Source organism: Oratosquilla oratoria, chromosome 5, assembly GCF_046742065.1.
Source record: "Oratosquilla oratoria isolate Oo_2021 chromosome 5, ASM4674206v1, whole genome shotgun sequence".
Taxonomy (NCBI): domain Eukaryota; kingdom Metazoa; phylum Arthropoda; class Malacostraca; order Stomatopoda; family Squillidae; genus Oratosquilla; species Oratosquilla oratoria.
In genome coordinates this window covers 77,474,534-77,489,056 of record NC_134781.1, presented here as the reverse complement: position 1 = coordinate 77,489,056, position 14,523 = coordinate 77,474,534, and the positions used below count along the sequence as shown (strand labels likewise).

Sequence of the window (14,523 nt, the reverse complement as noted above, 5' to 3'; positions counted from 1 at the left end):
GTCGCAAAGACCTCCTCGATCACGAGGCCCGAGAGTAGCAGTCCCCAGGTGAGGACAGGTCAGGAGGATGAGGTTGATCGGAGTGGGCAGACGGTCGAGGAACACGAAAACGACGGGGTGTTGTTCAGCAGCCATAGCACCGAAGCCGCGAGTTGCCCGGACGTAGCGTCCTCGGCAGTAGGCCTGGACGACAAATGGACCGCCGAAGTGACCAAGCTGAACCTGGTAGATGCCAACCTCTCCATTCTTATGGAGCGACTCCGCGGGCTGGACGCCAGCTCCCAGACACTCCGTCGTCTTGAAGCGCTGACTACAGACCTCCCCACCTTAACACAGTTTCTGCAGTTTGCGTCTTCTGTCCAGGCACAGCGCATTCCCAGCGTGGGTCCCGTTGGCATAGGGGACATCTGGGTGCCTGAGGACGACCAGGACCTGAATGGGGAGGAGGCTGTGGTCATCCGAATCAAGTCCCACCTGCCGTCGCCCCTACTTCGAGATGTCGCGTGGGTTTGGCTAACACTCGTGAACCCTGACACACTGCGGGAAAGGTACACGGAACTCTGTGACGAGTATTGCAATTCGTTCAACAAGACGGTGCTGCGACAGGAAGCCTCCTCGCTCGTGGAGGAGCTCTCCTACTTCGACGTCATGCGAGACTTGGGGGAGAACTTCCTTCATGCATTCCTTACCATGGTGCATAAGTTCGTGTGTTCGGGAACGTGGTTCCTCGATCGGAAGTTGTATACGGACGAGGGGTTCCTCTCCCTCGTCGAAGTCATAAGCTTCCTCGTGGACAATGGCATCGTAGGGTCGATATTTGTTGTATGATATCAGTCTTCCTTGAAGCTATCAGGTATAGTTCAATGCATTTGTTGATTGTTAAGGAGAAAGATGACCCCTCAGTAGTGTCGTCATTTGACGAAGAAAATTCCTGACCTGTGTACATACAATTTGCAAAAACCTTATATTTTTCTTTGCGATATATTTTTCTTATAAAACGAAACTCCTCTGCCGGCCGTAATAGAAAGTTGGAGTCCACACACTTCGTTGGTCTCGTAAAAAGTGTTGATTATTATTATTATTATTTCATTTCTTATTCAGTCAGTCGATTGCTACCACCTTTCATGTCGCGATAATTGGATAAGAGTCTATAAATACTCTAATGTTTTAACCGCAGCCTCTCAAATTCACTGTGGCCACAGGAATTTGCCAAAACAAACAAATGAATAAAAAAAAAAGAACAAATGAATAAGTAAATTAAAGTTCGCCAATACATCCACATTAAAATAATCTTATGCATAAATTCAAAACTATGACTTAGTCTTTCATAAATATGGTGCACAAAGTAAGTAAATAGCACAAGAGGATAGGCGAGTTATACAAGAGACAAAGACAAGGGTAAACCCAAATGGAATATAGCTTATGCAGACAAACAGGCCTACGTGTTACACACAGCTTTTACTGCAATGTTGTGCAGAAATACGAAAACATTTTGTGGGAACATTTATAATGAACTGGAGATAGGATAGAATCAATACATCCCATGTACATCAAAGTACAGTATATCTGTAATGTATGTATACTGTGCTTAGAAATAGAATTACAGTAACAGAAAATGGCACTATGTTTTAGAAAGCGCATGGGTAGCGAAAGATAAATCGTTGCAATATACTTACATAAAAAAAAAAACTCCTGAATTCTCTCACTGTCGAAAGTGACGTCAGTTTTATTCTGTCTATCGCCAGGTGATATAGATCCAGTCTACGACAACCAAAGGATTAAATGATAGGAAAGAGATTAATGAATTACATTGGAGTGGTTTACCTCTGCACGCCATTTGATCGATATAACGACACTGCAACACATTTTCACATCTTGAAAGACTCCACAACAATACAACAAAAACTGAGGGTTACGTTAAGTTAATCCTACTTTCGTTATCATTATTCTTATTATTAGATTCAATATAAGTAATCGGTAGCGAATTCGTTCTGAAACCTGTTAGAATAGTTTTACAAATTGCCAGCAGTATTACAAAATTTATTAAAATCCTGACGCACGCTTATGAAGGGAGTAATTCATTTATATTTACTAGGCTGTAGACAGACGATTGTAATTTAGATGCGGGGTCAAGTTTCTTCTCGAAAGGGTCGCAAGGACTCAAAGCACCTTTAAGCGCGGGGCCCGCCCCCCCCTCAACTGAATGCAATCGTTTGTCTTCAGCCAGAATAAAGTTGATGAAGGAAGCCACCTTGCCGAGAGGTTTCATAGGGTAGCAATTTGTAATCTTAGAGTGGAACACCTCATTTTTCTTTTGCGTAGCCTCTAACATGTACTTCAGATCTGACAATTTTTTGGTAAACTGTAGTTGTACTTAATTCTTTTCGTGTATTGAAATCGTATATTATCATTCATGAATGTATATAACTATTCAGAAATGACAGGACCTGAGTGTATGGTGGGCATTTCAAGTTCTACTTCTTACTGGACGACTCGTATGTATAATGTGTGAGTGAATGTACAATTCCTTGATATATAAGGCAGCGTCACAGACAAGCTATATGCCTCCTGTAAAGTCATCAAATTTCAAAAATAGATTGAACACAGCAATGTCCTTCACTTTTTATGTGAGTGAATGAATTTCAGTATGTTGTTATAAACATACAGTCGACATAGTTCTAATGAACATGTTTTTAAGACTTGGTATTAATGATTAAGATGTGCTGTGTTATGTCAGTTTCCTTTCCATTAAAAAAGGCAATGGAAAGAAATACTGTTATTGGAAAGTGACCTCGACTTAATGAAGAAAAACAAATCGTTGTCAGGATATAGGTTTGTCAAATTAACCAAACTGAACTGAGCCTAACTTAACCTAACGTGAATTTCAGCCATCTCTGCCTTAGAGAAGACAATCTTCACTGAAACATCGCCATGTTTCAGAAATGCATAGATTTCCTACTGAAAGATGTCTTTGTACCGACACGATTCTGGATGATATAAACGTTCACATTTGACATTTAATTCATAATAAACAGCCATAATAGTTACACGTACGACTGAATACATTATATGTCCATTTACATTGTGGGTTATTTTCACCATGACACAGCATAGTGAAGAACAAACTTTCCACTTCATCTTTTATTTCATGATCAACTGTCATAATTATTCATTATTTTAGCCGCATAAATGTATACTATAACACACCATACGAGTCTTGTAAGTGCTAAACGACATAGCATAGTAAAAAACAAACTTTCCATTTTATCTTTTATTTCATGATCAACTGTCATAATTACTCATAATTTTAACCGCATAAATGTACACTATAACACACCATACGAGTCTTGTAAGTGCTAAACGACTTCGTTCATCTGATGAACAAGCCACGGCTTTTTGAGAGCCTCTCAAAAAATCCGGCTGAATGGAGTCGTTTGGTGCTCACTGGACTTTAGCATAATCACTCTTGAAAGTTTTTATTTTACACGTATGTCACAGTCAAGATCATGTGAAAATATATGACAAAAAACTCAAATGTGTCAGAATATGCCAAATGCGTCTCCAACGCTTGGATGCAAACATAATAATCAGATCCTAAACATTCTGTCCAATTTTGGCACCAATGATTCATACAAAGATGCCAACCTAGCCTTACATGTGATTAGGCATAATATACACACACCCAAACACACGCACACACACACATGCACACACACACAGACACACACACACACACACACACACACACACACACACACACACACACACACACACACAAACAAAATACTTCAATACAATACCACTGATCCCTCAAAGTGATAACATACTTAACACAATTATTTCTGTCTAGACGCTGTGTTGAATCCATTCCGCAGCGAATCCTTGACTAAGGAAGGGGAATGCCAGTCACCTGGAGTCCATATCTAGCCTTAGACCTACTCCTTGTGTCGTCTGAAGTTGGTCATAATATGATATTGTCATGCGGTGCCATGTTGTAGCGTTTGAGATACACTCGACAGTTCATTCCGGCCTAATGAAGGTAATAAGCACGTTCGAGCCATAATAAGTACTATAAGGACTCTCTTACCTCTAGCTTAATAACAAGAAAGTAATTATAATTAATCAACCCTCATCACTTTAGAGAGAGATTAATGTAGTGTACTAATACATATGTTCTTCTGAAGATTGTACACATCACCATACTTCCTACATTAGAAATATTGTATTTATACTTATCCTTACGTATATGCATATATATAAATATATATTTAAATTGGCATTGTAATGCACTATGCAAAGAAAAATCCACAAAAGAAACCTTACTAGAGAGATGTTATAATAGATCTTTAGATTTCGCAAGCTATGGAAACTGAAAGACAAAAAGAAATAAAATCAGAATTTGCATAATATATGAGAGAGAACACGTGACACTGTGAAAACGGGATATCCCTGGAACAGTCGGGATGAGTGCATCCCGGACAGGCGCCCACGTAAACACCATCGACTTCTTATTAGCTCACTCTTATGCTCAGCGTCTTTCCCCTGCACTGCTCCGCACCTCCTACGGGCGGTGACATGTTACTTTGGGGGTTGCGTGATTTCATAGCCGAAAACTCAAGTATTTATAAATAATTCGGTTACATCGTGTTGTAACTTTCTATCTTCTCAAAGGGATAATGTCCGAAGTCTTGAAATTTGTGAAAAAAAACCACCTTTGCTACTAACACACACACACACACACACACACACATTCATATATACACATATATATATATGTATATATATATATGTATATATATATATATGTATGTATATATATACATATACACATATATATATATATATGTATGTATATGTATATATATATGTGTATGTGTGCATGTGTGTGTGTAAATGAGTGTGGTAGAGGGTGGACGAAAACAAGTTATAAAAGGATAATATTTCCAAAATTCTAGGGGAAAAAATTGGCTAATAAGAAGTCAGATATCGTTGGCGTCCTTCCTCAACTGCCCTTCATGAGTTTGACCAGTGGGCAGAAGAAAAGATGTTTTGTGGTAGATTTTTTTCTACTACTTTGTTAAGACAAGAAGAGGAAAGACAAAGCTTCTCGTGTCATGCTAGAGGGAGGAAGACGACAGGTCTGTAGAGTCCCAAACACTGCGTGGTGTTCTTCATTTAGAACACATATGTCAAGTTCAGAAGAACAGTACCACGAACGTAGTGGTAGTTAGAGAGACTGATAATGATTAATTAACGAAACGTGTATCTTTAGACTCCGCACTGTTCATAATTATCGAACAGAAATATCATCTGATATCCGGAGTACAATATTTATGTTCAATGTTCGTGTTATTAGTTTCGTTCTTTCTGTAGATAATAAAGTGCAGTCAAAGGCTATGAAAAAAACACTATAATGAGGAAGATACGCGTACTGACGTTTTGCAGTGAACAGAAAATGAAATTCTCTAATATTTAGCACATGCCGGGGGAAATGAAACGTCCAAATTACGTATCATCATGAAAGATCTTTTAAATTAGTCGTACGCTTTAACTATGCAAGATTTTAACATAATGACGAGAGAGACAAACAGTTAACCCTTTACTTATCGTGGAATGTTAGAGGTTTCACACACTGGCTGTCGCCAGACGATTTAATTCATTTTTGTGTCACCTTTCGGTAAGAAAGGGGTCAAAGATGTATTCATGATCTCCATATTTGCATGGAGTAGAGCTGGAATACTGAAGAATATTTTCTTTTTCTTAAAGTAGATTTTACTCTGGATCCATATATAATATATTTGTGACCTTCGTGTAAGGAGATTATCACTAATTTACTGAAATATTAATGACAAAACTAGACAATTTTATCTTACGATTCGAATTGTCTTTTTTATAATTATACTTGTACATGTATACCAATTCACTTATGAATATACGTGTATTTATATATACACAGATGTGCACATGTATATGTGTATGCATATGCACATATATATTTGTATGCAGAATGTATGTACGTTTATCTAAACCTGTATATGTATATGTATATCTACGTGTGTATATGTATGTGCATACAGTATATATATATATATATATTTATATATATATATATATATATATATATATATATATATATATATATATATATAAGCAAAGTTTTCACTTGAAGGGATTGCCATCATGTATTAATTTTGCATACATTTATTAAAGCTCTGTACACATTTATATTTGTGTGTATACATATATGTATGTGTGTATGTATATTCAGTATATGTAAATGTATATATGTATTTATATTTAATTAATAAAATATGAAATACACTTGTATTTATATTATTTTCCTTTCTTCTTCATTCATTAAAAGGCTGGGGACTTACGCAGTATTTCAGAAATGCATAACAAATAAACATATTTTTGTTTTGACTCGTTTTTACAAAGTAATGAATGCAGGGTTCATTTAAAGGTCAAAGGAATATTGTTTAGAATAGTCAAGTACACACTCAAAATTAGCAAACGAAAGTTTTAGAGCTAAGTTAAAATTAATCAAAATAATCCTTCCCAAACCGACAGTTTTTCGATATGACTTGAAAGTCTGTGATCTCCGTCTGGGGATACTGACGTCATAAGTTTGTTTACTTCCTACAAATCAACGAACGACCAAATGCATAAACGATGTAGAATATCGTTACAGGAAATGTGCATTTGATAATCGATTCCCAAGAAAGCTCCACATTAAGGAAAACAATATAGTTTAAGTGTAGAGAGAAAGAATCGGCTCCGGCAGAAATTGAACAAAGAGTAAGTGGATAAACTAATCTTTATAAAAAGTAAATGTGTAGGAAAATTTGGTAAAATTCCAGAATCATGCAAAAGATAGATGTTCAATATGGAACTTGTTGTCCAATAGCTCCTATCCTAACTCCACCTAACGTAACCATTCCACGGCAAAAATAGATATTTCAAACGCAAAAAGTTAAGAAATGAAAAATGTGTTTGATGCTGGAATAGAACCGAAAATTTGTTGGTAAAATTCCCTCTGCTTCTTCTCCTAATTAAGGATCTCAGGAATCAATGTTTGATAGTACGATTCATATGAAAATTATATTTATTTTTAACGCAAAATGCTTTTTTTTTGGGGGGGGACACTTTTCCAGGGTTGGCGAAAAACCAGAATCACATAGATTAACATATAGAATATTGATTTATGATATCCTTGAGTGAGAAATCAATTACCTTAGTGAACCTAACCTAACCTAACCAAACCTAACCTAATCCAACCTAGGAATTTCTTTTAAAAGTTTGGAAGCTCATATTTTCACTTTTTATTTATCTATTTATTTATTCATTTATTTCTTTATTTGCTTTTGAGATATCTCTTTTTCTTGATACAATCTTGCCGCAGGTAACGCTATTCAATTTCTAAAATAATATACGACATTCGTCTTCTTCGTCTCTCCGCCATCATTGTTTTCGTTGATGTCCGTGTTGTGTGAGAAAGTGGTGCATGCATACATTCGGGGCCGATTTCAAGCCTATTTGAGCAATTTGATCAAATTGGGCCTCGCCCTGTAGGCCTGAGGAAACTGTCAGTGATTTCATGAAATTACTGCCTCTAGTTGATCGTATGATACGATCTTTTGTAGAATACAGGCCCCGGTATCAGTTTTCTAATTGGCCTCGGCAATTCCAAGCACCGGGCACGCAAACGGCCATAGAATACTTACATCACGAAAGCCAAATATTTACGGAACATATCATCACCTTACGGGGTACCGTATCGACGTTGGCCACCATTGAGCTCGATCCCTGTCTGCACATGGCTCTGCTTAACAAGATGGCATTTGTTATTTCTTCTCCTACAGATGTCCTTAACCCGTCTACATATTTCCTGCGTGGTCTTCCACTTGCTCTCTTTCCTTCTATTTTTTCACGTTAGGCACGTATTTTGTAATTGTTGTTTTCAAATTACGTGTCCTACAAAGTGTAACTGTTTTTTCCTGATAGATGCTATTATTTCCTTCTGTGTTCCTATTTGCTGCAGTATTTCTTAGTTTGTTTTAAATCTTCATTAAAAGAATTGGAGTAACTGACGAGGTGAGTTGATCAAGATTAGAAAATGGGACGAGCCATATTTGGTAGTGTGCACATTTGTAGTATTTACTACCGCCTACTTGGCATATCCGTATTGGCTATTGAATGCATAAGTTTTAATCACTCAACAGCTTAGGCCAGGGGTGGTCAACCTTTGGCACGCGTGCCAAACCCAAACGACTTTTTGCCCGGGACGCAAAACCCAGAGCTCACATTAACTACTGGTAACCGCATCCTGCGCAGGACAGCGGACTAGGGCCCGAGGAGTTGAAGGGATAAGATCCACACTCGTAATGCAGGCCTATATATTTACTCCGTCGACAAGCGAGAACGTTTATATCAAAGATTTGACCGACTTTGGCACTCACACTTGAAAGGGTTTCCCACCTTTAATTCGGGAAGTTCAGTGACGTTCCTCTGAACCAGGGCACTTAGCGTTCTTTCATAGTCCTAGATTAGTCTATAACAAGTAGAAATATTTGAAATAAATAAATAAGCGAATGAATAAAGATATTACAGTGTAATTTCCTATTTACGTGGAATTATGTATTTGTTTAGCGCTGAAAATTCCAGTCAGAATTTTTTCTTTGTACTCTTATTATCAAACAAAGTAGAAATTTTTGTATATTTGTACATTTTTGCATTTTTTTTTTTTCGTTTTAGATTTGTAAACACCTTGATGCGTTCTACTCTGTATGTTACGAGTAATTTTGGTTTTCTTATCCGTTTTCTATGAAAGATAGATGGAAAACTAACAAGAGAAAATTATCATTAGAGGGGGTGACGTTAATATCTGGCCCAGCAAGCCAACTATGTGAATTGTTCACTAGTAAGCACAACACCATAGATTTCGTTCTTCCACCACTAGTCACCATGCATTCATGTAGACGACTTTGATGTAAAGATACGCCATTTCAGCGACAGAACAGACCTGATTCTTGATCCCAAATGACAGACAACAGGTTCAATTGGACCTGATAGCTAAATTGGACTAATAGCTAAAAACAAGCTGACTCCGAGCTTGTGATCTTTTGACACTACTGTTCCACAAAAGATGAAGAGTAGATACATAATCACTCTGAAAGTAGTACAAGGGTCTCGTAGTGAGCAGACTACTCTACGGATGTCAAGCGTATTACTCTGTTACGTCCGCGGTCCTACTCCTCAAAATATCTTTCTTTGCTCTGCGGTTGAGATTATTTTACGAATATCAATTAAGGTGCCATGGATATCCAGGAGGGGGATGGTTAGTCCATTTTCTGCATATATGTACGCACGCGTGCACACACATACACACACACACGCACACACACACACACACACACACACACACACACACACACACACACACACACACACACACACACACACGAGTAAATATATACACATACACACTTGCACACATATTAACAACTAATTGAGAGGAAATAGTGTCCAGATGCTCGATCATTTATGACAAAAATGCATTTACTGCCGTCAGCCGATTTTATTCAACCGAATAAATTACACTCTTTGTCTGTCTCTGTCTCTCTTTGTTTGCGTTACGTCGTGTTGTAACTTTCTACCTTCTCAAATAGATAATGTTCGAAGTCTGGAAATTTGTGAGGAAAGCCACCTTTGCTACTAACATACATACATACATACACATATGACGTGTATGTATATACACACATATATATATATATATATATATACATATATATATATATATATGTGTGTGTGTGTGTGTGTGTGTGTGTGTGTGTGTGTGTGTGTGTGTGTGTGTGTGTGTGTGTGTGTGTGTTTGTTTGTTTGTGTGTGTGTGTATATATATATATATATATATATATATATATATATATATATATATATATATATATATACACTAAAAACCCACTGTTGATTGGATTTAAGAAAAGAAAGGAAATAACGATTTCCGTATATTTCGATCACTTGCAAATTACTTTCTTCTATTTCAAAAGCGGACGACTTGCCACAAAGCCCGCGCAGCAATTTAGACGCTACCTGATATGACATGTCCATGTTCCCTCACTCCACCTCTCTCCTCTGTATATAAGATATGTGTTTTCTCTTGTCTTTGTATTCCGCTTGAAGAGGATCACAGCAAGTGATCGAAATATACGGAAATTGTTATTTCCTGTCTTATCTTAAACACAATCAACGGTGGGATTTTAGTGTATTTATCAATGTATTACAACATTACTGGACAGTGATATATATATAGTCTCAAGAATTACGACGTTGGACACCGTATCGGCCAAGGAGAATTCGCCAGCGTCTTCGCTGCGAGGAGAATTAACGATGGAAACCCTGTCGCCATCAAATGGATGCCCCTGACGAGCGTCGTTTCCTGGGGGCAGCGACACGGCCAGACTGTGCCATGGAGGCAGAACTACTGGAGAGAGTCCAGCATGTCCCGGGGGTCATTGGACTCTTCGACTGCGTGACCATCGAAGGCTCCTTCTTTATGGTCATGGAGCTTCCCCCCGGGGCTGTGTCGCTCAACAGCTACACAAAGAGCGACGACAACGACCCTTTCTCCATGGGCGAAGCCAGGAGACTCTTTGGCAAGATCGTCGAGACAGTCAACGGATGTCTCCTTGCCGGAGTCTCTCACAAGGATATCAAGCCGGAGAACGTCCTGCTCTTCAGGGACGAGAGCACGGGCGAGCTTGATATCCGCCTCATCGATTTCGGCTGCGGGGAGCTGACGGAACGACACTGGGGAACCTTCACGGGCGGAACTCCTCTCTGCTGGCCTCCGGAGTTCGTCACAAGCGGAAGGTTCCTGCACGCGCCGGCAGCAGTGTGGAGCCTTGGGGCGCTCCTGTACCACATGGTGTGCCGGGAAGACCCCTTCGACAACCTGGCTTCTGTCCGGAAAGCCAGCCCGCCCTTCCCCAGCGGCGTCCCCCGCCTGTGCAGAGACATAATCATGCGCTGCTTCGAAAAGGACCCCTGGACCCGACCCTCCTTCCGCGGCATCTTGTCCCACCCGTGGATGGTCGCTGGCCAGCAGCAGCACCAAGTCCTCTGCTTCCGCCTCGAGACGGCCCGAGTCTTCAAGAAGAGCAACCCGAAGCCCAGGAGAGAAGAGGGCCAGGGCCTCTGCCACGTCGTCTCGAGGGCGCTCAGCACCATCAGATGGCCCCGACTCTGCTACGAGGCGTTCTCCAAACTTAACATGTGCTGCATGTTCGGAAATTGAAAAAATAAAATAAAATAGAAAAAAACTAGAGGACGCCAAATAGATAACTAATATAAAAAAGAAGAAATACATCAAATGAATGTAAAAAGATTCATGATACAGGAAAAATATTCACAAAGAAAATTTAAAAATGAAAGAAAAAATAAGATAAGAAAAAGAAAATGCAAAGGAAGAACAACAATAACAAGGAAGAGGTAAAAAAAAAAATAATAAAAACGAAAAAAGTGGAAAAAATACATCCATGTACTAAAATGGTCGAAATGGTTGGAACGGCAGTTCTGCCGAAAAGAGGGCATCGCCAGATATAGTTGGCCCAGTAATATCTGCCTGTTTCCTATGGAAGTGAATCAAGGGAACACGTCCCCTCCCACCCCTGATTGGCTGAGAGAGTGATGACGTCATGGCAACGAAGACAACTGGTTGGCCGAAAGCGCTGACGTCACAGGAACGAGGACGATTGTTTGCCTGAGAGCCTGTAAGTCTGGGCTTCGAAGGCGCCTGCGAGCGAAGCGAGTTCGCCCAAAGGGCCGAGCCCCCGCGTTGATATCGATCTAAATCGGGCCGGAAACCAGAAATCCTTCTAGAGTGTGTGTGTGTGTGTGTGTATCCTTTTCTCCACTATAAATATTTTACGCAGAAACTGGACACCTTCCCCGTCTGGACATCCACGGCACCTTGGCATGAGCAACTGACAGAAATTAATAAGTAACTAAGCTTGAGTGGAATCGGGCTGCGGACGTAACAGAGTAATGAGCACCGCATCCGTAGGTTAGTCTGCTGCCTACGAGATCGTGGAATAATCTCCAGAGAGATCGTGTGTCCGCTCTCCCGTCCTGTGTGGGATTGTGGTTACAGGAAACCACAAGCTCGGAGACAGGATGATGCTTTTGATTATAAAAGGTGGGGACTCAAGGGGTCTCTTGACGAAAAGTGGACACAGAAATCGGGTCTGTTCTGTCACTGGCATGGCGTATCTTGACATCGGCGTCATATGAATGAGATCGTGGTCACACATTTTGAGGTGGAGGGACGAGATGGACGTTTCTTCTTCTCCCCACTGGTGCGCACTCGGGTTAATCGCGGCATTTTGGCAAAAGGTGGACGGTTTGAACAAAGTGCCTTCCGACTCCTCAAGACAGGGCCAAGTCCTCGACATTCAAGCTGAGAGTTATTTCTGAGAGAAATTGTTTTCTTATCTCATCGGAAACTCGGGTGAGAAGAAATATTTGTAAATATACCAAAAGCTTTTTAACCCCTTATAAGGTAGGTAGCTGAAACAGAGGTACGTACCTACTCCCACCCATTTCACTACCCTCCACTACCCTTTCCACCACTCTCATCTTTGCTCGTTATGGATGACGGGTCATCCCTGCATTCGTCAACTGCCCAAGGTCAAACGCAATGCAGCAAGCCACAGTATACAGTACACACACACACACACACACACACACACACACACACACACATATATATGTATATATATGTATATATGTATATATATACATATATATGTATATAATATATATATATTGTCACATATATTCCCATATATGTAAGGTGGGAATAGTTTTATTGCTTGGATAACGGCACCCCGCGATTACGTGGAGTGTCAGATTACAGGACGAGTACTGAGGAGGCGTGGGAAGGAGGCCCATCCATACAATGGAGTATTTGTTCTAACATTCAGCCTAGAACGAAGGAGAACGTTTTTAGTTAATTGTCCAATGAGGTTCAACCACCATAGGCGCAATTCCTATGGGCCAATCAGAGGGTATTTTGAAAAAGAACCAGGGCGACTTGGGCGTGTCAGAGTCAGTTTCAGAATAGAGGTTAAGATGTAAAGGTGTCACCTCGAAAGGGCTCGTCGGCTGAAGTAAGTCCTCTGTACTCCCCCTGTATTAGTCTTAAAACAATAACTCAGCTAGTAGCACCACTAGTGCTTCATGTAGTGGTGTTAAATGTTTATGGCAGTGACTTAGACAGTGTTTTTTTGTTGGTAAAGTATTAATTAATTAATTAATCTTCTTTCACCCCCGTTAAAAGTTTTCGAGCGGGAATCTTCTGTTTTGAAATATATTTACTCATTTGAATGTAAACTTATTTACACACTTGAAGTTTAGTGATTGTAATCCTTCATGTATCCGGTTGAGTTTTAATGAATAGTGTTAAACGTTATTCTGTGCGTTTCATTTTTCTTGATTTTCTTGATTTTAATAAAATCAAGTGGCGACCTTGTAATTTCTATTGGAGTTTTCCCAAAGACATGGGGTCTTGGGAACTCAGTCACTCATTCACTCTTACTATGTGTTACGAGTCTGACAACTTTACAATTTCTATTTGAGTTATCCCAAAGACATGGGGTCTTGGGAACTCATTTCACATACTTAATCTATTGCAAGTCAGATAGGTGAGCGAGATTCGTAACATATAAATTGGCGACCTTGCCAGGATTTTAACGGTAAAGTGAAAGAATTACCAACGAAAATATTTAGTATTAAATAGGATCAATAGTGTGAGAAAATGAAGTTGACAAGTACAGAGGAGGTATTGGAGTTTGTACACAAACAACCTAGTAAGAAGGATATACAGAGCCTTACTGCTAACGACTTGAGGTTCATAGCACAAAGTCTAGGGGTTGAGCACGCACATGAGGCAAATAAAACTGAATTAATAAGAATTGTTGTAGAAATAGTGCATAATCGAGATGAAAGTGGGGCAATGAGAGATGAAGGAAGGACAGATAGAGAGTCTGTCACTTCAGAATGTGAGGAAGAGGAAGAAGTGGAAGAGGAAATAGAGAAGGGTGAATCTCAAAACACTGAATCTCGATTAAGCGAATTACGGTTGAAGTTAGAGATAGCTAAGATAGAAGCTGAAGTAAAAAGGGAAGAAACTGAGAGAGCTAAGATAGAAGCCGAAGTAAAGAGGGAAGAAACTGAAAAGGCTAGAATAGATAATGAAAACCTTAGACTTCAAGTTAACTTGCAAGAAAGTAGACGAGTGCTATCAGAATCTCAATTCGTGAATAGGAGGCTCAACTTTGATGTAGTGCATAACGCTAAATTGCTTCCTGAATTTGATGAATCACAGGTGGATACTTACTTTAGAACGTTTGAAGGAATAGCGGAAGATTATCAGTGGCCGAAGCAGTATTGGCCTGCATTGTTGCGAACAAGCCTCAGAGGCAAGCCGCTAAGAGTTTATGGTGCTTTAGAGGATTCACA

General features: G+C 39.6%; 2 protein-coding genes across 5 annotated transcripts in view; both read left to right on the top strand.

Annotated features, from left to right (window-relative positions):
- LOC143025580 (uncharacterized) overlaps positions 1-3,784 on the top strand; it is a 136,995-nt gene extending 133,211 nt beyond the window's left edge. For all 4 annotated transcript variants that reach the window (XM_076185470.1, XM_076185471.1, XM_076185472.1 and 1 more), the window contains one exon: positions 1-3,784. This exon is cut by the window's left edge and continues 296 nt beyond it. In XM_076185470.1, the coding sequence (XP_076041585.1) occupies positions 1-828 (828 nt within the window). In that variant the 3' untranslated portion in view covers positions 829-3,784.
- Positions 3,785-10,414: 6,630 nt separating this feature from the next.
- LOC143025845 (serine/threonine-protein kinase pim-2-like) lies at positions 10,415-11,299 on the top strand. Its single transcript, XM_076185858.1, has one exon. The coding sequence runs from the start codon at positions 10,415-10,417 to the stop codon at positions 11,297-11,299; it is 885 nt and encodes a 294-aa protein (XP_076041973.1).
- Positions 11,300-14,523: the final 3,224 nt, after the last annotated feature.